Raw genomic sequence first — 23,790 nt, forward strand, 5'->3', positions numbered from 1 at the left:
TCCCAGAAATTCTGCTTTAGTACCAACACAAGAGTGTTGTAAACTGAGAACAGGGCTGCAAATGCAATGCTCTCTGCAGGCATACATCTACTCCAGCACATTAATGTGGACCAAAACTAGAAGTAAAAGAGTGACTCAAGGAGCCAACTAGCCAAGATGCTCCTAGTATATAAAAGGTGTGAATAAGGCACTCTTTTGAATGTGTGGCTCAGCTTGTTTACCCCCAAATCTTGTGCAAGGGCAATTTTTCAGGACCACTTGATTTATAACCACTCCCCAGACACAGAGTATTAATTCCTTTAGTCCTTCATTCTTTGACATTTTTTAAAGCTTAACTGCTGGTCTGCTCAGCACTCAAATCACTCATTGCCAGTCAGCACTGAACTTGTACATTGAATTATTTTTTTTAGCAAAGAATTATGCAATTTCAATGTGCAGTCAGAAGCCTAATGAGTTACTAAAGAAGAAGGGGCCAAACTAGTTGCATCTAAGGGCTTGTCGACACAGGAAATCATCTGAGCATAATTATACTACTGCAATTATATCAGTAAGTTTCCTTGTGTGGCAAGTCTTAACACATATTTAATAATCAGGTGATGTTTTCACAACTCAAAAGTATGTTTTAGCATTGGGCTAACATAACCTGCATTTGAGGACAGAAGTCTCTCTAAAATTGTTTTTCTAAAAATATTGTAATATATTATATATAAGATGATGTATGGAAGCTTTATTTGGAACCCTTTCAGTTAAGGTTTCTGATATCAGACAACAGGGCAGCTGCTCTGCAGGGACACTACAGTCTTTTGGTGTTTCCATTGATGTTACTGACAACAGATGCACTTTTCAAAGTATGTTTCATACACTAATTACTGAAGCATTGCTCCTTGCTATAAAAGGAGTTTAAAAACTTGTCCACAATTAGTTAGTGGCCATCTTTCCTCCAGAACTGCACGAAACAAACGGAAGAAAAAAGACAAACGTGTTCCTCAAGTTAAAAAGAGCCAAGACTGGCAAAGGAACAGATATCTGCTTGAAAAAGCTTTCCAGCAGCTACTGTAGAGGTGCCAAGTATCATAAACACAGAATAATGTTGGTTGGAAAGGATCAGGTTGACTTGTCAAGTTCCAAGTATCTTCAAGGACAGTGTTTCCACAACATCTCTTACAACCTGTTCCAGCATTTGCTCACCCCTGTGGTAAAATAAACTTGCCTTCTACACAACTGGAGTTTCCTGTGTTCCAGCTTCTGTCCCTTGCCTCCTGCCCTGTTCTGGTGCACCTCCCATAATTCTGGCTCCACCTTCACTGTAGCTTTCACTGAAGTATTTGTGGACAACCAGAAGATGAACCTTTAGCCTTCTCTTGTTAAGGTTGAACAAAACTGATTCCCTCAGTTTCTCCTGGTATGTTATGTGCTCTTTCTCCTAGCCACTTTGGTAGCCTGTCACTGGGCTTGCAAATGAGTAACATCCCCTTTTGGAAGTGCACTTTGAAGTGGGAGAATGAAGGAGGCACTCCATGGAAGGGGAAAGAGGATTTCCACAAATAATTATTCAAATACCAGTATTAAAGGGAATTCAGAAGGAATGTGGAAAACATTCACGACAAATACTTGGCAGGATCTGCACAGAGTTATGTATGTTATTTATATCTATGTATATGGTCAGAGCAAGAAAGGGAAAACAGGGAGTTCAGCCTTTTCTTTTTAGGATCCAATTGAAAACAAAACTTTGGGTTGTCTTCAAGTCTTCTTACAGTCTGGATTTTATAGAGAAGTTTAACTTTTACACTGGCTTTCTGTTAAGAACCGTTAGACTAAGATAGGAGACAGGCAGGCAGTGTTTTGTGCAAGATAAGGAAAACTCAAAGCTGCAGCTCATAGTCCCTTGATATTAGAAGGGGAGAGGAATCCATATGAAACCTGTCTGTCTGTCACTGCTGCTCATTAAGCATCTTTTAGAGTATGGAAACTAAAAGTTCTTCAGTCAAGTTACAGTAGTGCTGGATTAGATAATGCACAGCAAATAAAGATAAGTCTTATCTATTATCCCAAAGAATTCAACAAGCCAAGAGAACAGTGCTGGAGGTAAGCAGACAAGAGGATGTCATCAGAACTTCAGTTCAATCTAATATCTGCTACAGCATTATCTTACATACCAAGTATCAAAGTTCTTTACTGAAGTGTGATTGCCAGATGATGTAATGAGGTTTTCTGCTAATAGTGCATCCTCTAGGAAAAGAGCACTTGGTGGAACCCAGTAAAACACCTGATAAGCAACTGGAAGGAATGGAATAGGTAAAGAAAAGGAGAAAACAATTCTTCCTACTTTTTTAAATGCAAATAACATATGTAAGACTCCTTAGGTTAACTCCTTTAACCACTTGCTGAACTCCCTGTATTCCAGTACATTGTACAGCATGCAAAATAGACATTGGACACATCAAAATCAACTTCTGAAGTTGCTTGTCCTTTTAATTGGTAAAAGTTAACAGGGAGAACTGTTAATAATGCTTTATAACTTGTTTTATTTGTCCAGAGCCACATTCTGCTATGAAACAGGTTGCAGCTCTAGCTGTATACACCTATGTATGCACCAGCACACAGGTTTAGGTTGTCACTTATATCCACCCATTTGGAATCACTGGAGCTGCAGATCTCCATTTCCTTTTTTTAAAACTCAAGCCCACTTATTCCTTGTTTCTCTCTCTAATGTCTGAAAGATGGACTTTTACCACCTTCATGCACCAGGGTGCCTTCCCCCTCTGAACACAGATCTGGTAACCTTTTGTCTTGTACTCACCATGACTCTCCCCAGCCATGAATCACTCCACACCTGATAAACTCTTATTTTCCTGGAATAGCCCCTAAAATACTGTCTACAGTTACATTACTTGGGAATGGGGTGCCCTGCCCCCCATCACATTCAGTCCGTTCTCCTGCACTTCTCACAAGCACCTGCTCAGCCCACATTTCCATTTACACTTGGAAGCCAACCCTTCAAGACACTAAGCTCTACTAAGTTTTAGCATTCTTCATTTTTTCTGCATGTTTTTATTACTTCTTTGCTCACCCTCATCACCAGAAATTACTCATGGATCCTGTCAAGGATTTGCATACAGTATACTTCATATCATCTCTCTGTAGAAATTTTTCTGGTGTCTCAGTAAGCAGCTACCACACTTTCCAGCCACACTGTGCTGCATATGCAGGTGAGCTATCAGAGCTAGGGCTGCTTCAATACTGATGAGCAAAAATGGAGGAGTTGTCTTCATATTTGGTCATATTTTAAGTCCCACATATGACTGTCGAGAAGCTTAGGGATCTCACTCTGTCAGATTGCTTCTAATTTCTTGCTGTAGTGGCATGAAACCAAGTGCCTTGACAAGGAATCAAAGTGTTAGATATACAGTGTTGCCTTCAAACCTGTAATCTCATCATATCCATTAGACCTAATCCACACCTAATTTTTAATTGAATACTTCTCATTTACTAGAAGATAATTCAAACAACATTAACACTCAAGGCAAGTCTTGTTTAGTGAAAGATGCCCCTGCCCATGGCAGGTGGGTTGGACTGGATGATCTTGAAAGATCCCTTCCAACCCCAATCATTCTGTGACTACTTTGTCTAGAATTAATAATCAGTTACAGATCTATAGCTCCCTTGGTCATCCTGGTTACTTTTTCATCTCTGTCAGATAAAGACATTATCTCATTACAGTGCCAGAAGTGTATGATCCACAGAGATAAGAATCACTCCCAGACAGCAATGGCGTGAGTGTTGCAGTCAGAGATGAAAGGGAGAAACAAGATACCAATCCAGCTTGCTTTGTAAATTTTAACCATGTTTTAAATAAGAATATGTGACAACCTACAAGAACAAAACATCAGAGAATCCAAGAGGAAGAGATCAATGCTCTAGCAGAAAACAGCAGGCAAGAAACTAGGACTGAATGGCTCTTTCTGGTCCACAAGCTTCTTCTGGACAATACCAACTAGCATAAGACACCAAGTGTCAGTACTTTCTTCTTCCTCCCACATTCTCCCTGCAGCTTAAACCTTCAAAGTTATCCTCCAGATTTTCAAATACTAACGAGCTGGTTCTTAGCATTCTACTGGCAAGTGGGGCAAGTGGCAGTAGAGCACCATCAGAGCACAGAAGGAGCATACAGATCATAAAATATTACCCTGCTAGTAAGCCAGGTGGCTTCACCAATCCCTGTACATAAAACTGGACTAAGTACAACTGAAATTCTTTTCAGGGATGCAGAGAGTGCTTTTAATTACACACTGCAATGTTGAATTGCCATCCAAATAGTGAGCCTCATCCAAACAATGGATGTTTATGGCTTACCCACAAGCCAGCAACCCAGTTTAAATGTGAATTGAAACTACAAAATAATTTCCATCTTCAAGCAAACCTCTACTCAATGAATGGGAAACCAGAGAACATTCTTGCTGCTGTTTATCACATTTAACCATTATGATTCACTTATTTTCCATACCTTAGAAAAAAGTTGAACTAAACTGGTAAAGTGTGACTTCTTTGTACATCAGAACTGTCTCTTCTAATAATACTCATTTCAAAGCACAGACTGAAATTCCTTTAAACTCATTGGTGTGAATGAACAAGCCCTTGCATTCAGTCCCAAGGAGAGCACAGTCCTTCCAGCTATGACCAGGTGCAGAACTGAGCTCAGCTAGGGGTACTTAGTCTCAAACCCCCACATTAAGTAATTCATCACCTTTTGCACACACAAACTCCCATCATCATTAGTACTGTACACCTCACTATGGCACTCCACTACCCCTACACCTTGAGACTCACATTTTATAATTTTTTCCCCCTTAGAAGAAGTAAGAACTGGTCTCTATATAGCTCACAAGCAAACCCTGAAAGTCAACAGGAACCAGGGTTGTAGTTCTCAGCTTAATGTTGCTCTCTCAACCTTTCTACCAACACTTTTCACCTCCCTTCCTCCTCCCAGCTTCCTTGCCATTACATCCCATGCCTCTCCTCTGGCCTTCTGTATCATCAGCCACATTAGTGCCCATGTACACAGCTCCACTAAGCTTAAGGAGCTCTAATGGCTTGGGCTTTCCTCTGTTGCCACTGGCACATCTTTCTAACGTGTTGAGACACACCAGCTGGAAACTGGTGCCACAGAGGCCCCAAATACATGTTCCCTGTGGCATTCGCATTGTATACAATTTAATGAAATGCAGAAATTATCTGTGTTCAGCTTATTAGAGAAACAAGCTTGGATGGCTGTATTTTGCATGCACGCTGCAAAATTTATGTACATTTGTGGCTCCACAGACTTTGGCTACAAGTATTTTTGTGTAAAAGCTAAAATTAAAAAAAAAAATCTAAGTTGCCTTCATACCTAAAATATTTTTATTAGTCAAAACGTAACTGTTGAGCTATAACTCAGAAGCAGTCATGCCTTCCTTGAAAAAGAAATCTTTCCCTATGCCCACACTTCATTAATCTACAAAACCAAGAACACTCTTGTGGCTTAGTTTCAAAATACAAAATTCACAGTTAAGAGCTGAGGTTACGCTTTATTTTGTCATGTTAGATAGTGAAAGCAGCTGCAGGAACATCTTTAACATGAAGGAAATCCAACAGTATCTCATTCAGTTTCAAGAGATAGGGCTGTGGTTTTCAGCATCGCTGAAAAGAGGAGTAAAATGCAGGTTCATAGCAATGGAATAACTGAGATATAACAAGAGTGTAAGCTTTCAGCAGAACTCCCCTACAAGAATCTTTTTTCCTGTTAAAACAGGGTTTTTCCCCCCACCTGTTTTTTGTAAGTAACCTAAGATCTCCCATTACTTGATACAAACCAAAGCTCACCCATGGTACTGTGCCACCACAGACAACAACAGCAACAACACAGGGGGGAAGATGACAAATAATGGCATCTTACTACACAGAGATCCAACCCCCCACAGGTTTTCTTTTTCTCTGGACATAATTTATTTTCACCTGCAGTGTCAGTATCAGAACCTTATTCCACGTGGCACCTAGTCCTGTATTTTCAATTTCCCATCTACTGCATTATTTTAAAGCTTTAAAGCTACTTTTTTTATATAAAGGGACATAAAAGTTCCCTGCAGAGAGACCTATGCCTCCATCAAACTTTTACAGTAAAGCAAATTTGCAAGTCAGAAACTATTAGAATAAAAATACCACCATGGTATTCTAAGCACATGAGACACAACAATAAACCTTCACTTCCTTGCCCTGGTGGGAAGCTTCCTCCTTCTGAATGAAGCTCTCACTTTTTATACAAAATACCTTTATGCAAATATTCTGAATTTATACAAATTACTCCAAAGCATTCCATCACTAAACACTGAAGCTCTCCCTTAAAAGAAATGTAATGGTTCACCGAGACATTAATTCTTCTGTATTGTTATTTCTACCTGGTCTGGGGTTTCTCCTTTATTCTATATTTGTTGTGTTCGTGGTTTGGAGGGTTGGTGGTTTTTTGGGTTTTCATTTTAATCCTTTGTCTCTCATTAGCTCTCTCAACAGAAATATTCAAGTCAAAAGAGCTGAGGTTAACAAGTACTGCTGTTTGAGAAACATTATGTTATTACTAGCAGTCAAAAAACCCAAAAACCCAAAGAAGAAAACCCCTGCTCTCCCAAAGTCTTCAGATTTGATCTCAACAAGGGAGCAAACAAAGACCTCAGAAATGATGGAGGAGTATGATGGGGGCAAGAGAACACAACCAACAAAGTGACTGATAAAAAAACTCAGCACAGTAGAAAGGGAGCATTCACTGCAACAGCACAAGTTGTATGAAAGCACAATGACAGAAGTTCATTATCAAAGGAAAAGCAAAGCCAAAACCAGAGCAACATTTAGATTGGAATTTACCCTCCATATGAATAAGATGCTTTTCCTTTAATAGCAAACACTTGCTAAACAAGTTTCAAAAGGTATATAACATAGCCCTGGTAATAATTATGTTTTAAAGCCTTATTCATCTACATGACAAGTTTAACTTCAAACAATTTTTACACTGATCTAGCTAAGCCAGTGAAACCTCCCCTCTTGGGAATTCTTCTAAAATTGGCTTATTTAAAATAAATCTAAATTAGCACATCCACAGACTTCCTACTACTAAATTAAAATTTAAATTTCATTATTTTCTCACATTAATAAGCTCTAACATTACTTTCATAATCAACCCAAGAACACAGAAAAAGCACCATTAAGACAAAAAGTTCTAAAATGCCAAACTGTGACACCAGCAGCACGAACGGAGCCACCCACAGTATCTCACTGCCTGCCAAGTCAGCTCCTTGTCTGGCCAGAAAAGGAGTTACTTTTTTTTTTTTTATAGACTACATACAAAATCATCAACTTGATTCCCTACGTGAAAATCTGCGCTGTGAAACCAATATAGTTGCAAAAACGTGTTTTCAAGCTCTCCAAGATGACATGCTGAGATCAGTTTACTCCAGGAGAGACTGCAGACTTGATTTTTGTTCTGCAGCCTCCTTGTTTCAGTCTCCCCACAGCACAGGTTGGAAGTGACACAAGACACACTTCACACACTGTTTCAACATACATACTTATACCTATTTTATGGAATTATGTGATTTAATTCTTCACACAGGTGAGAGTTTAACATTAAGCATATTCCTCACATTCTGATTATAAAGCAGCTTGTACAAGGGAATGCAATTAAGCTGTTGCCAGAAGAGCTGTTTAGGAAAGACGTGTCCAAAACAGTGCAGGCATATGTAGTTATTCTAGAGCTATGAAAAGTTAAATATTTTAACACTTCTCTCAGATACTTTCAGAACTGCAGAGCTATTGTGGCATACATTAACACTAGCACCCAGGCCTTGACACCTTCACTTCAGGCTGTAGTAACAACTTAAGCTGGTGTAAGACAGAACTAGCACTGAAAGAGAAATCCTGCCTTCACACAGCTACTCGGTCTGCCCTGTGATCCCAAAATCAGTGCTACCATGAGTATTCCAGAGAAGCAGAGCAGCCAAACCTAACTAGGAGGAGGCACACAGATAAGGAATGAAAGGAACTTGGTTTTAGCTGGGACTGGTCTGCCTCCCACACCAACACCTGTACAACCATTTATTCCAGCAGGAGGGCCAGATTTGGTGAATTTAAGAATATAAAACTACAGGCTGAAACATGGGCAGTTTTAAAATCTACTTTCAAAAACAAGTTTTATTTTTCAGTTGCCTGTTTAATGACCAAAACACAACGGAATGACGCTTGCAAAAAGCAAAAGAGGACAAACAAATTACAAGAAGAGAAAACTAATTACTCTTGCCACGTGTGTGATTAAAAAAAAACTGTTATCAGTTTCACAAAAAAGATTTGGCAGCACTGTGGACAGCTCAGTGAGAACCAAATTCAAAAGACACCACTGATGGCAGCCAAGATAGGAAAACATAAAAGCAAGCTTTGGACTGACATGATACTGTCATTAAAAATGGTCTTTTCCCAGCTAAATCAATGGTTTGCCTCTACCCTGGCTGTATGTAGTTTTGAGAAGTCATAAAGTTTAAAAAGAGCACCAGAACTTTTCTTTCTAGAAAGCCTGGTCACTAGGTATGACACAGCTTCAGAAAAGACAGAGAAATCTTTAGAAGAAATATTTCCTCTTAATACAAAATGCTAACAGTGTGAAGGAACAAATGGAGTAACACTCATAGTAAATCTTTTATTAAAAATCTTTTATTTAAAAGCACTAAATTTACTGTGAATAATAGTGAATAATAGTACATAATATTATATATTATGCTTTTACTGAAACATAATAGTAAAAGCAAAACAAATTAAAATTGAGAAGTTAGAATAAATTGTACTAACCTGTACTCACTTAGACAATTAAAGACACCACCTACTAAAACAGTCACAAGCATACAAAAATGTGGGCATTACTTTATTCTGAGGATTGAAAATCACACTTCAGTGGACAATACCAAAAGTCTCTTTGAAGCACTGCTTAGAAATGGCAACCAAAGAGAACTTTGTACTAACAGACTTTAACTCTAGTGCAAGACATGAGTGACTGAACCCTCATAGTGCATCTGGATGCTGCTGTTCAGGCCTGTCTTTTGCTTTCCCCATTTTTGATAGAATTAAATGGAGATGCTTAAGTTCAAGTTTGGGTACTACAATAAATCAGAAAAGAAAATAAAATGGTTCTGGGACTGAGTTGGAAAGTTTTCTACTTCCCTACTTGATGGGATAAGAGAAAGTTTACATTCTAGTGGGTTGCTTTGTATGCACATCAGAAAGAAAGAATGATACTAAAGCACAATAATTGGACAATGCATGAAACACATCCCTACCCACAGCCACTCGAGTTAAAACTACATAATATTTTCCACCAGCTACTTTTTTTCTAGTTCATAACTTACTAAAAATAAGATACTAGATGGTGACTTTTCTTAATTTTCAAATTTAGTAACATTTTCTGGTAGATTGAATATTAGAAATTCCATCCCTAAAAATAAAACCAAGTACTCTGCTAAAACTTGAAGTTAGGGAGGCAATACACAAGTCTTACAAGTTTTGTGAAGCCACTGTTGGCACATGCTTAGCTGACACAAGCAAGGCTTTCATTATGCATGTAAAATTCCTAATTTGTTAGAACCACATATGATTGCAAAGCACATTTATCAGTTAGAAGTTTACCACGTTCAACAACTTGACCCCTGTGATCTTTGGAAGGCCAACAGTATTTATGAGGAGTGTTTTCTGAAACAGAAAAAACCTTTCCCTCTGATTCTGTTCAAAACAGGCAGAAGAACAGAGCACCATATGAGAACCTAAGACATACATTCTCTTACAGAGTTAAAAGCACTTAACTCCCTTTCACACCATTCTGTGAAACAGAGGAAGACTGATGGTAACAGCCATGCTGGAGAGGGTGTACAAATTTTGAAAGCTGCACTTTTCCTGGAAGTCCACATGGCTTGGCTGTATCTCTGTATTCTAACACATTACAACACACCACTAAGGATATATGAGTAGATGATGACTCTGCAGAAGTGAAAAATTTCAAGACAAAGGAAAAGTAAGTGAACAAAATCCCATGTAACTGCAGAGTCTGTAAGAGAATCACTGCTGAAAAAAAAAAAAGTTCCACTTTTTACATAGCAAATACTGTACTTTAGTTAACTAAGGATAGGATACATTTTGTTATACACATATGACACGATCAATTATCTTTTCATCAAAAGATTATCTCATCTTTCAGCCACCCTAAGATTACACAGCTAGCTGAAGCAACATAATAATATGCAGTCTTGTTCTTCCTTAGGAAAATATACTGGCCATGACAGCAACACATTTAAAACAAGTTACACTGGGCTTATTAGGTTGTAATGTTGTCAAGTGCAATTTAAACTTAAGGAAAAATTCTCAGACAAAAAAGAAAAGAGATGAGGCTGTATATTAAGTTCCCATTTTCTCTGCTATGAATGGCAGTTCACAATGTGTTTCAACATCATGTACTGTCTAAAATTAAGCCAAAGAAACTGGGCAACTCTGTGGTACCACAGCTAGCACAGCAACAGAAGTGCAGATCCATTCCCAAAAGAATATAAAAAAGCCTTTCTAAGAAGAGAAGGGCAGATCCTTGGCAGGAGGTACACAGGAGTTCTTGCTGCCACTGGGGCACAAGCTAAGAGGATGCTGGTGAAGTTCAATTCCACCAGAGGAAGATGTTGAGACTTCTACCACACCAAGTAAGGAAGGAGTACACCCTCTCCTGCATCACATTTAAGGACTGAAGAGTTCTTTATAAAGAAAGTCAACATCCAACCACTGCACATTTTCAAGAAAATACATAGGAGTGAGAACAAGCACATACACTGAAAACCAAGGAAGACTTAAAAGTTTCAGAAGTCTATCAACAACTTTAGAGGCAACTTACAAGTAAACAGTGAGAAACTAAACTTGCTTTCACTAATTGGACACAGGGGGCTCAAAGCTGTTCCTTGTGCTAGGAAAAAGTCTATTTTACATACAAAGCCATAAGCCCTCCACCAAGTCATTCTTTTTCAAACAACTTTTTCTAACTACTTTTTTAACATTCTTTTTCAAACTGCTGCTTCAACAATAAATTAAGACCTCGAGTAGCAGGCAAAACTCAAATCACAGATTCTGTTTATTCTTTGAAAGGTTGTGTGCCAAGTTCAGAATTTATAAATACATTAATATCAAACAGTGTGAACTAGAGAAGTTTATGCAGGTTTTAATCAATTCTTTAAACTGACAGTATGTAGATCATGCCACTTCTACATGTTCCTGACCTTCTAGAAAAGGATGCAGCAGTTTCAAAGTTTTTTTTCCTTAAAGAAACGTTTCTCATATTTTCAGATTTTTTTTACTTTTCATGGTTTCTTTGGGGCAAAAAAAGAAAAAAAAAGCGTATGGCCACAGTTATAGCAAATTCAACACCAAGTCAAGAACTCAAACAGTATTTGAGAAAAAGAAATAGGGATCATAGGTTTCCTAACCATGAAAACAATGATTTTGTGACATCCCCTTCTTGTATAAAAAACCATCTTACTCCTGCTGTAACAGCATGTTTGAACAAAGTTTCCACGTTCGGCAGCAATTTTTTGAAATTAGTCAGATACAGCCTCCTAAGTTGCTTTATACTGTTTCCAGAAAAAGAATTAAGATTAAAATAGCAAACCCTGTGGCAAATTGAGCGATTACATTGGCAGGAGGCCAGCACCACAGGCACTCTCAGAACAGGGTTGGCTGCGGTGTCCAGTTTGGCGATGGAAGCTGGAAGAGCAAAGTAGGTTGTAGGCACCAGCAACATCCAGAGAAGCCAACAGGAGCAAGATCTAAGTTACAGGAGATATGAATGGAGCATTTAAGCAGTGTCAAGGATGTGCTGACAGACATGAAGAGGCTGGAGTTCTTGTGCATTGACAGCAGCTGCAGCTCAGTGAATGGTTGTAAACCACACTTGCTGCTCACTCCTCGGAACATGGTTTCAGCGTTATTGTCATTTTATAGGTATTAGATTAACATAAGGAAAGTGGCTTTCACTGGCAGCTTGCAGGCCACTTGTAGCCTTACACAAGGCAAGGAGGCATCCTGCTGACAGTTGCTGTTTCCAGCCTGGCTCACAGTACAGCCATGCTTTCTTAAAAAACTCGATTGAAATGCCCTGCCTTTGCCATTCGGTGAGGAGCAGGAAGCTGCCTGGACTGCCAGGAGCCGCTGTGCTGCTGAGGCTTTCTGGGGATGATTTCACAGGAAGGAAACTGAGTGAGTGCCTCACGATGTATGTGGGGAAGAACTTGCAGCTCGTACCCCAGAGCAGACACTGTCACTGCCCAGCTCTGTATCGGGGAAAAGGGCTGAGCCACAGAGATAAAGTAGGAAGTAAACAAGACAGAAGATGTGCTTGGTTGTAGGGAGCGTAAGAGCAGCAGGAACCTGAGACACACCAGTAAGACATTAGCAACCTAGGACTCAGTAGAAGTACAGTGGTTGTTCTGCCAGGGATGGGAGAGGGTTGTTACAATAAGGGGAAAATACCCTTCCACACTGATCAGGGGTCCCTGATGGTAAACAGCAGCCACCAAGCACCGTGCCATGGAAGCAAGATGAGTCTGGGGGAAAAGGAGAGTGGTAGGATCATGCAGAGAGCAAACAAAGGAGGGTAATATAAATATAAACTCCCTCATATAGAACTACTCTCAGCTCATCCACTGGCAATATAGCTCCTTACTTACAGCTTCTGAAGAGATACATCAATAGAAGATGAACATAACAGCCTTAGCAACAACAGCACGATTTAAGCACCATGAATACTTGAAAACTGAAAGCATGTAACTGCTCAGCCTGTAACTGAGCAAAAGAACCTAACACTAGAAGCCATCAAATTATTAAATCAATAGTTAGACACAGTGGCTGGTACTGAAATGTGCAAGTGATGTTACACCTAAAACCAAACTCTTGAACGTGTCTGGATACACAAAGCTGCAGAGACCTATCATCCCGATGTGTCTAATGACGGCTTTTGTGCACTGTACAAAGAAAAGCAAGAAAATAAAAATCAGAGGAACTGTACTCAATCATCCAGATTGTCCTCCTTGACTGCTGTCCCTTCAAGAGAATCAAAACCAGAGAAAAAAAGTAGCCAGCACCTCACTGTGCATCCTAAGATGTGAATGGTCTTACAGTAGAAACATTCATAACAGAAGCAGTAAAGACATCTCAGCTACAGGTCCTACATTTCAGTACACTACGCTGCCAGACTATCCCTCTAAAGGAAATAGTTTTATAGAAAAATGCTAAGAAAAGTAAAATAAAATAAAGTTCCACTGATTCTGAAACTTTTCTGTAAGAAAACTAGGTACCAGTCACCCAAACATCTTGGTTTCTAGATTTGAAAAGAACCCTCACCACAGAAACTGCCTACAGAAACTCTACATAGAAAAAACAGTCACGTATTAAGTGCACGAACTCCCACAGTATTAACCTATCTTTCCCCTGAATAATATAAAACGTAACCTTTGGAATCTTTCCTTTACTCCCAGGTTTTATTACACGACCGAGCCTGAAGACACTTAAACGAAACCGATCACCTCTCCCAGCCCAACATCTGGGTAAGGTGAACATCTAAACCACACAAACCAGCTCGGCACAGCCGCTGACTAACACACTCTTAAGCGAAACGCAGCCAACGCGGCCTCAACTTGTGTGCACGGCGTGACGGGTATCCCAGGCTGGCCCAGGAGGAGCTGGGAGGGAGGAAATGGAGACCCCAATCCACACCGCGCTGCCAGCAGGAGGCTGAGTTGGCAGAACAGCCAAGCCCTGGCCTGGGGAAGGCAGCACGTAGCGCACAGCCGAGGGGACACCCCGGGACAGAACGGGAACCGGAGAAAGGGGGGAGCGGAAGGAGAGGGGGGGGGGATAGGGGGATCTCTGCCGTCTCTCACCTCCCCAGCCGCTAGCAGAGCCCCGTGAGGGGACCCCTCGCCGAGAAGAGAGCAGCCCCTCCGCCTCGCCCCCTACACCCTTCCCGCCCCTCCTTCCCCGCCGCCTGGGGGCTCGCCTCATCCCCCCCCTCCTCGCCCCCCTTAGGCCGGGGCCAGCCTCCTGCCGCGGCAGAGGGAGGGGAGAGGAGAGCAGGGGAAGGCGACCCTCCCCTAAAAGGGGCCTCCGGACACGCAGGCTCGCTTACCGCCCTCCCCGAGGTGGCGGCAGCGGCCCTGACCCCTCCTTTACCCGTGAGCGGGGCCGGCCGCGGCCTCAGCGGCTCCAGCCAGGCCCGAGCCTGGGCGGCGGGGGGGGGGGGGGTCGCGTAGGGTCCGTCCCCCACCGCCACCCAGTCCCCGCCGGCCGCGGGCTCCGGGATGGGGGGGGCCAGGCCGGGGGGGGAGGTTCAGCGCCGGCCGCCGAAGGGGCTCGTGCCGCCGCTGACAGAGCGCCTCGTGCGCCAACGGTCACCAACGGTCACCCCCCCCTCACACACACAGAGAGCACAGAGCAGAGCACAGGGCCGCCCAGCGCCAGCCCCGCCGCCCCCAAGGAGGAAAAAAAAAGAAACTCATTCCGACGGCTTAGAGAAGGCAGGCCCGGAGGAAGGAAACAAAACCGTCCTAAGACTCACCGGGTCCGGCGGAGGTGGCTCCCGGGTACATGTCTCCGTGTGTGGCGGCGGAGGCGGCGCCTCTCTCCAGGTCCCTACCGCGGCAGCAGCTCGAGGGGAGGGAAGGTGGGGAGGGAGCGAACCCGAGCCCCGGCTACGCTGTCGGTAGAGAGGGGAGGAGGAGGAGGAAGGGGAGGGGAGGGGAAAGGAAAAGAAAAGGGGGAAAGAAAAAAAAAAAAAAAAAAAAAAAAGGGGGGGGGGGGGAAAAAAAAAAAAAGGGAGGAGGGCCGGGCCGGCGCCGCGAAACCAGGTTACTCGGCGGCACAGTGGAGCGGGGAGGTGGGTGGGGAGAAGGGAGGAGCCGCGGGGTCACGGGGAAGGGGCGCTCCGCCCGCTGCCGCCTCCTCCGCCCTCCCGCCCGCGGCCCCCGAGGCGAGCGGGAAGCAGAGGGAGGGCAGGCGGGTCTCTGGTGGGGGCCTGGGCTCAGCAGCTCCCTGGGACCCGGACCGAGCTGAGTGCCCGCCGCCTCAGGTCCGCGACTTAGAGCTGAGCACCTTTCTGCCGCCTTCCTCTTCACCCCCGTACGAACTCATCAACTGGGTCTGAACAGCCTTTCCCCAACCCTGCCCTTAGTACCCATGCACGTTGTGCTTTGATTTCCTTACAGCCTGAGAGTGTGGCTAACCAGACATGAACCATTTGTAACAGAAACCTTTCTAGGCCCTGGAGTCACCCACCGAGATGAACCATGGATTGTTTTTACCAAGCCTCTGCCTTAGGCAGGTGCAACAGTGAAACCAAAGGGTAGGCTATAGCTAAGATTGCTTGAGTTGTTCTGTCTTTCAGTGAGACTTTGGAAAATGCTAAGTGCCTCTAGCTCTCCACTGCCTCTTTCAAGGTAGTTGCCTAGTTATGCATGTTTAGAAGGGATCCTGGAATGTAATATTACATGTAGTGCTTGATCTTGAGTGCCCTGTTTACTTGAAAAATTGATTTGTTTCACTTCCCCAATGGCCTGTGAGACAACAGCAATGCTGCTGTGAAAACCTCAGATCAGTCACCTTGTGGATTCACACCTCCATATCACAAATCACTTTTTATTGTATCTGTGTGACCAACTGGGGTGGTGGTACCACCTTACTGGCTTGTACCAGATAACCTCTGGCTGTACATATGTAAAGTTTAGGGGAAACTAACAGTAATATGAAAGAGGCATAATACTGATCAGTTTGATGAATTGAGATCCAGGAGGTATCAGGGATGATGATTCCTGCAGGAACTGTCATCCTTTTGTAATCACCTCATTGGTACCACTTCCTTTCAGGAGGAGAAAGGAAAAAAAATCTTAAAACTGCTAAGGAGACAAGAAACAAGTTAATGATGCTCACTTTCACCAGGAAATTTCACCTACAGAATTACATTAAGAGCTCAGCTTTCACTTCAAGGGTACTGTTCCTGAAACCACTGTCACCACTACAGCTTCCACTGATGTGATTTTGGATCTGTAACTATAAACCTATAAATCTTTAACTATGAACAAATAAAGGACAAAATAATGGGTTCAACTTTAGTTCTAGAATAAGGCCAAGTGTCTGTAGCAAAATAATAAACAGGGGAGCTGTCAAAGGGGTTGCTGTTTTTTCCTCTTTGAGAAACTGGAAAACATTTTTGCACAACCACCAATAGTGTCTGATTTATGCTGCAAACACTGGCATGGGATACCTAAAACTAAGAGTCAGGCAAATTTGGTATTAAATGCTGAGATAACAAGGGGAAAGCATGCAGTCCTTGGATCAATACTGATTTTTTTATACTATATTTAAATCAATCTCCTCAGTCTCATTAGGAAGATAGCTCCTTCTAATATGCATCCTACCATCTCTGTTAGACCTTCTGCACTGAAGTACAAGAGAGCATAAAAGCACACTGATATGTTTCTATAAAAGTCCACTTGGCTATTTTGGTCACCCTGACTAGCAGCACTGAAGCTAAAGTCCATCAGATCATGTTTGTAGACATGTGGAGTTAACTCAATACAGACTTCCAGGAAAATGGCTATATCTGTCCTATAGATTGCTGAAAACCAAACTCACCAAGTGTTGGACACAAACCAACTAATTCTGTCTCACCTTTCTACATCATTCTGCTTGTGAAATCCTGGCCTGAAGGCAATGGTCAGTGAAGCTTACATGATGAAGGGATTTGGAACTTCATCAGATGTTTCAGATAATTGCAAAAGAAAAAGAAATGAAAAGAAGTACATCATGGTACTCTGCTTGCAGGTTGAAAATAACAAGCTAACAAGTAACAGAAGTCAGGTGAAATATAAACAAACATATCCCCGCTTCTCTTGGGCTAGACAGGACACTTGGCAACTGATTTCAGAAATTCCTAAAACCAGCAATTAATATGTGGAACATCCTAGAGCACCTGTATTGATTTAAAGCTGATTTTTGTGGATTTAGCACTTCATAAGCTACAGGGCTTATCACTGTGTATATGACTGCAGACTTGCACTATCACTTAACTAATAAATTAATAAATTAGCTAAGTAGTTTTATTTAAGCACTGTTGTATCATGGTGAAGTCATAGTGTTCCTGCAGGCTCTTTTCATGCTACTGCACACATCCAGCAGCATTTCTGTGTGATTGAGGAGAAGAGAGTTACAGCTCACTTCTACCTCTGTTCTTGAAGCAACAGGATATGCTCATTTTGGGCCACATCACTTGCTTTATTTCTAATGCTTTCTTTGCATTCCTAGCATTTAGGAAGCAAAGACTCTATTTAGGAACAGCACTAAAAAACCTTTTATATCATCATCAGCAATCTGGGGTAAATATTTTATATACAAATATGGCTAGTGACAAACTATATGGCTTTTCTTTTGATGAGGTAAGATACATTGATCTCACTAAGTAGCAACCCTTCTATTTTAAAACTAATTTTAACCCACAGCTTATAAATGTCTTTTAATTATTGATAACAGTGACCCAGTGACAAAAAAAATATTGCTCTGATCAGAAAAATGTAAATTTCATTCTTGACTCTGAGGGGGTCTAAGTTTACGTTTTCCATCTCTCAACTGACCTAACTTTTAAGGTGTCATCCTGGTGAGTGGGCATTAGACTTCTCTTGAAATGGGTTCAAGATGCACCATGGTAGGTTCACAGTGAGTATTACGAAAACATTTCCTCTCTGAAAGACTGGTGAAGCATTGGAACTGGTTGCCCAGGGAGGTGGTGGAGTCCCTGTCCCTGGGGATGTTAAAAAATGGTTAGACTTGGTGCTTTGGGAAATGATTTAGTGGTTTATGGTAGTGTAGGACTGACAGTTGGACTTGATGATCTTGAAGATCTTTTCCAGCCTTTACTATTCTATGATTCTCCTGTGTTCTGCTTTGTGTAAGAATATAAAATGAGTGAGATCAGAACATAAGATGACCGTGACTCTATCATCTACTGTGTTCACACAGTTACAAAGACTTTGAGGGTTCTGGTCACTTCCCTGGGAACTGTTTATTATTTTACATTTACTGATTTAGTCAAAACCCATGGCAAAGGGACCAAAACCTGATTTTTGTCTCTCCAGAACCACATGACTGTCCTAATTACTGAACTCCAAAGCCACACTTGATGTCTTTTGCTAAATAGATTGCAATACTTATTTATATAAAAAATCTAGCAAGTTTATTATTATTTACTTCAGTTCACTCAAGAAAGAATTAACTTTTCTTGATGATCAGAGCTAATACATTAAACACTCTGAAAAAGATGCAGCACCACCTATTGGGGATATGTTAGAGATGCTGAGTATTTCAGTTTCAAGTAATAACAGAATTTTGTTCTCCATTGTGACAACCTAGTTATCATCAAAAAGAAAGAAAAAACCAAAGAACAACAAACCAAAAACCCAGATAAGGGAAAAAGTAGTTTCCAGAAAGAAGATAAGTGAAGCAAATACTATACTTTAGATTGTTCATGAACAAACTTTGAAAGACAACAATGATCTACAGTTGCTTTGTCACATACAAAACCCCCCCTATCTGACTTGGTATGGCAACTGCAAAATACAGTGGAAAACAGCTGCAGGAGGGAATGACTGCCCTGCTTAACAGCACATAAACAGTGACTCAAACAAATCAGGGCAACCTGATGATCTGCCAGCACCTTTGGGTGAGGGTGTTGGCATGAATCATAGAATAATTTATGTTATGAAAAACCTGTAAGATCATCATTCACCTAACACTGCCAAGGCCACCACTAAACCATGTCCCTAGGTGGCACATCTTTTAAATACCCCTCGGGATAGTGACTCTACCACAGCCTTAGGCAGCCTGTTCCAATCCTTGACAATCCTTTTGGTGAAGAATTTTTTCCTAATATCCAATCTAAATTTCCCCTGATGCAATTTGAAGACATTGAGGTGCTGGAGAATGTTCAAAGAAGGGCAATAAGTGTCCATCTTGTAGAAGAGGACCAAAAAACTTGAGGTGCAGCCTGAAGTGGTGTCAAGTACAGGGGGGATAATCAATGCCCTGGACTTACTGGCCACACTGTTGCTGATACAAGCCTTCTTGGCCACCTGGGCACACTGCTGGCTCTTATTCAGCTGCTGTTCACCAGCAGCACCAGGTCCTTTTCCAGCCACTCCTCCCCAAGCCTGTAGTGTTGCATGGAGCTGTTGTGACCCACGTGCCAGGACCCAGCCCTGAGCCTTGTTGTACCTCATACAACTGGCCCACCGACCCAGCTTGTCCATGTCTCCATCTCTAAAGCCTTCCTACCCTGTTGATGGTTAATTAATGTGGTTAATTGCCACAGGACATAAAGGCTTGTATAGCCAAATTAGGATCTTTCCAGGACGCATGAACAATTTAGACCATTTGAACAGTTTAAACAAAAATAAATAATGATCTTCTATAGAAAGTAAGGGAACTGTACAGAGATTAAGGTGGACTGTATGAAGAAAGAGAACCTAAACTGGCTTATCTAGTTTCAGGTCTTCTCACTGTCAGACAGTGATTGCTTTTAGAAGACTGTGGTGTCTACACAGAAGATGAAATGATTCTGGGCAAGACAAAGCCCATGACAAGGCTTAGGGAACCTTGCTTTTTTCTTTAATTTTCTGCCAAGCAGTAATATCTTTTCTCTTTTGGGGGCATGCAAATGACTTCCCTACCTGCTGGTCTTTAACCTGTTATATTCATATGTTGTTTCACATTTTGAAATGTTGTCTTCAAGTCATAGATATAAGACTTTGCTGTTTTTCCTTCCCTACTTCTCCTTGCTACCTTAGTTTTGAATCACAATAAGATGCAGTTTTCTAGAACCACAGGACGATCACTATGCAGACTTTAATGCTAGTTTGTTTTGAACCCAAACATACATATGCTAGTACAGCATAGCTATATAAGCAATTCTGTACCCAATGTCTGGTGAAAATACTATTTTCCTGCTATTAACAGGCCTTGAGCCTTATGCTATCTCCAGAAGGACCCAATCGTGGTTTGTCAGACCTGTTACCAACTCGTGTGAGCTGTGAACTCAGACTTCATCCCATCTCACACAGTGATGTCTGTGTGGGGTAACAGCAAAGGCCCTGAAATATCCAGCCAGATCTCTGTCACTGCTCTGCGTGTAAAATATCCCCCTCAGAGAGGCTTCATACCCAAGTTATTTTTTTTGCTTATCACAAAGACAACCCCGTGCTAGCCTATAAGAGCTTGCTAGCAATGCAGTTTTATTATCATCCTAAACCAGAACATTGGTTTCCTGGACCAAGTCCCAGTAACTCAGCACCCTGGAAGTAACTCACTACCCCAGAACTGTAGAATACACAGGACATGTAGGCTTTTTTTTATTTTTAAACTCTCATGGATTTGCTCTAGATTAATCTAGAACTGAGACTGTTCTGCTCCAAAAGGATGGTGATGTGTTAAATAGATTGTGCAAAGTAAAGGCAGTAACAGGATCAGAGGTGAAAGGTACAGAGTACTATAGCACTGGGAATTTCTAGACTTTACCCCTGGGTCTGCCTCAGAATAGAACTTTATTAACCAGCAATCCTGACTGAATGGCTGGGCTTCAAAAAGCTTTGGGAAGCAGAAAAACTGGGCTTTAGCTTACTTATTACTTAGTGATTTGTTTTCATTATAACTTTATTCTGGTCCCCTACAGAGCACTTACCAGTGTCACTCACCAGATGCAGTAAGACAGCCAGGAAGCAAGGATGTAAGCAAATCTCATTTAATTAACATCTTTACCAAGCAAAGCCTGAGCTTATGGGAATGTCACATTTAAATTCTAGGTCTTCATATTTTATTTTTTAACAACACATTAGCATTTTTCAACATATTTAGCTTAAGGACTGTTAAAACAGAACTGTTACGAATGTTCCTCCCTCTGTTAGGGTTCACACAAATTTCCTGCCTTCACCTCTAGACCAGAATAGAAGAAGCTGAGCCCCAGAATTCACCTTTATTTGTATCCATGGACAATTCCCCAGATGTATTCAGTCTCAGCACAACTGCAGTAACCATGCTGATCAGTGCACCAAGAATCCCTGGAATACAGGGAACCTGCAAGTTCAGTGAAGCTGGGTTTCCCACACTTACTAAAGAGACCAATGACACATAGCCACTGTTTTAAATCATGCAAAGTAAGTGGTTTTCCTTTTAATGTAGGATGTTTTCAGTGGAGCAGATGTTTCAGATGGTGACTCAACATTGTTGGGTTTCTTAGCTGGAAGTATTCTTAGACATTGAGTAAAAGCTACCTGAGCAGCTCCTTATGTGGCTTGGTCTAATCTTCAGTTCCTTCCTCACATATATAAATATAATCTGGTGTGGGATCCACTTAGGAGGGCATCTTTTGTATCTTAATAGCTTGGGTCTCCTGCAGATTTTTAGTCTGTAGACAAGTTGCACATTTTCAGAGGTCCTTTACTAGGTGTTACCTGAGATAGTGATGCCCTTGAATAAAGTCCAAGTTTTTGCTGCTTGATATTTGAAACATAGTTATATACTATATAAGAACTTCCTTTATATGCATTTCCTGACTGGTTATTAAACCTGCCATGCTGTTGATTGTTTGCACACTTCTATTACCATCATTGGCAAGTTCATTTGACTGAAAAGGAATCTTTCCATGTTGCCAGTTTTCAGTCAGATATTGTCACGGACCTATCAGTACAGGTGTGAGTGCTTTCACATGGGAGGCCATGGCACTGGAGTGAGGGACAGACAAGGCAGGTTCATCCAAGTTATTTGTGAAATAGCATCCTCTAACACTTCACAGTGACAGAGGTTCCAGGTGCAGAATCTTGCAGAACTTGTGAGGCCTTGCTGGTTCATGAGGTTCACACTGGCCCACTTCTTGAGCTTGTCCAGATCCCTCTGGATGGCATCTCATCCCTCAGGTGTGTCAGCTGCACCACTCAGCTTGGTGTCACCTGCAAACTTGCTGAGAATGATGTTGTGGGTGACCATGTCAAAGGCCTTTCAGAAGTGCACATAGGTGACGTGTGGCTCTTCCCTTTCCCACTGCTGTAGTCACTCCATCATAGATGGCCACTAGGTTGGTCGCAAGACTTGCCCTTGATGAAGCAATGCTGGCAGCCTAGAATCACTTCCCTGTGGCCCAAAGGGCTGTATCACGATAGGCAGTTCCCTGAAAGCAGTGTCCTTAACCCAGGCCCTGGGCAGAGAGCAGACATCTCTAAGAGGAGGGTCTGTCCAACGTAGTGGATCCTCTGTTCTCCTCAGAAGGGACTCTCCTAAAGCTGTATCCCATCTTCCTCATGGAGGTGGATGTGACATGGGGAGTAGGCAACACCTCTGGTGTATATGGACCATCACCCACGTCAACAACTGACTGACCTTCCACATCCAGAGTCTCATACCTGTTGAGTACAGTCAGGAAGGTGATGTGGGCAAGGAGAGGATTCAACTGCCACCACAAGCATCAACCTTCCCCTTTCACTCCTCCTGAAGCTACCACCTGGTGGGGGGATACAGGATCCCTTAATCTTGTTGGTTTGTGGGTTTTTTCCTGGTGGCTGTTCCTGTCTCAGGGAGGACAGAACATGGCTCCACCAGCCTACCCCTTTCCCTTTCTCGTTTCTCTCCTAGTTCTGCCACCAGGCTGAGCAGACCATCCACCTGCTCACACCTCACTCAGCTGTCCCCAGTACTGCCATTGCTTACCAGTGCTCTGCCACTCCCTGCAGCCTGAGACCCAGACAGCTACGTGTTCTCCTGGGCACTCTGTCTGGGCTGCTGCACCAGCTCTGGTGAGAACAGAGGACAGAGCTTTCTGTCAGGTGGATACTACAACTGAGCTGCTTCTGAGAGGGTGATGGTCACTGACTGAAGTGGTTGCTACAGCTGGCAGGGTGACCGTGGCCTTCCTGCCCCAACTGTAATGCTGTGTTCTTTTCCTGCTCTGCTCACTCATCTTCCCCATGCTGCTCTTTGTAGGTGTGAGAGGGGTGGTCACAGTTGCTCTGGCAATGCCCACACCTTATCAGCACCACCCCCAGGGGCTGCAGGCTTCTGGTGGGTGTCTCCACTGGCCTGGCATTTCCCTGCCTCAGGAAAATCCCCAAGATCTGCTGCTCCGCTGTGGATCAGGCAAGCTCCAGAGCTGCTCACATCAAAAATATTCTGAAAAAAAAAAAAAAAAAAAGTGCTGTTCATATTAAGTAACTTCACTCTTGTCTGGAATTCAGTTGACTGCATATAAATAGTAAGTAAAGCTCTTTTTTGGTGGTTAAGATATTCTTACCTACCTCTCACTCAAAATAACTATTTTCTCATGCTTCTTTAGACACAATATTTTCAAACCAAGTTCCCGTCTTTCTGGAGGAATGACAAAACACACCCATCATGCCAGTTACAATAGAAACATAGAATTGTTAGGGTTGGAAAGGACCTTTAAGATCATCCAGTTCCAACCCCCCCTGCCATGGGCAAGGACACCTCCCTGCCTACTTAACCCTTGATCAGGTTGCTCAGAGCCCCATCCAGCCTGACCTTAAAAACTGTCAGGGATGGGCTTCAACTCCATCTGGGCAACCTGTGCCAGTGTCTCACCACCCTCATGGTGAAGAATTTCTCCTAACATCTAATCTAAATCTCCCCTCCTCTAGTTTGAATCCATTCCCC

General features: G+C 42.3%; 1 protein-coding gene across 3 annotated transcripts in view; it reads right to left on the reverse strand.

The window, feature by feature from the left end:
- AGO2 (argonaute RISC catalytic component 2) overlaps window positions 1-14,848 on the reverse strand; it is a 60,349-nt gene extending 45,501 nt beyond the window's left edge. For all 3 annotated transcript variants that reach the window (XM_030446540.1, XM_030446541.1, XM_030446539.1), the window contains exon 1: window positions 14,648-14,848. In XM_030446540.1, coding sequence (XP_030302400.1) covers window positions 14,648-14,678 — 31 coding nt within the window. In that variant the 5' untranslated portion in view covers window positions 14,679-14,848. The remainder of the gene's footprint in view (window positions 1-14,647) is intronic.
- Between the last annotated feature and the right edge of the window lie 8,942 nt (window positions 14,849-23,790).

Source organism: Calypte anna, chromosome 2, assembly GCF_003957555.1.
Source record: "Calypte anna isolate BGI_N300 chromosome 2, bCalAnn1_v1.p, whole genome shotgun sequence".
In the NCBI taxonomy this organism is placed as follows: domain Eukaryota; kingdom Metazoa; phylum Chordata; class Aves; order Apodiformes; family Trochilidae; genus Calypte; species Calypte anna.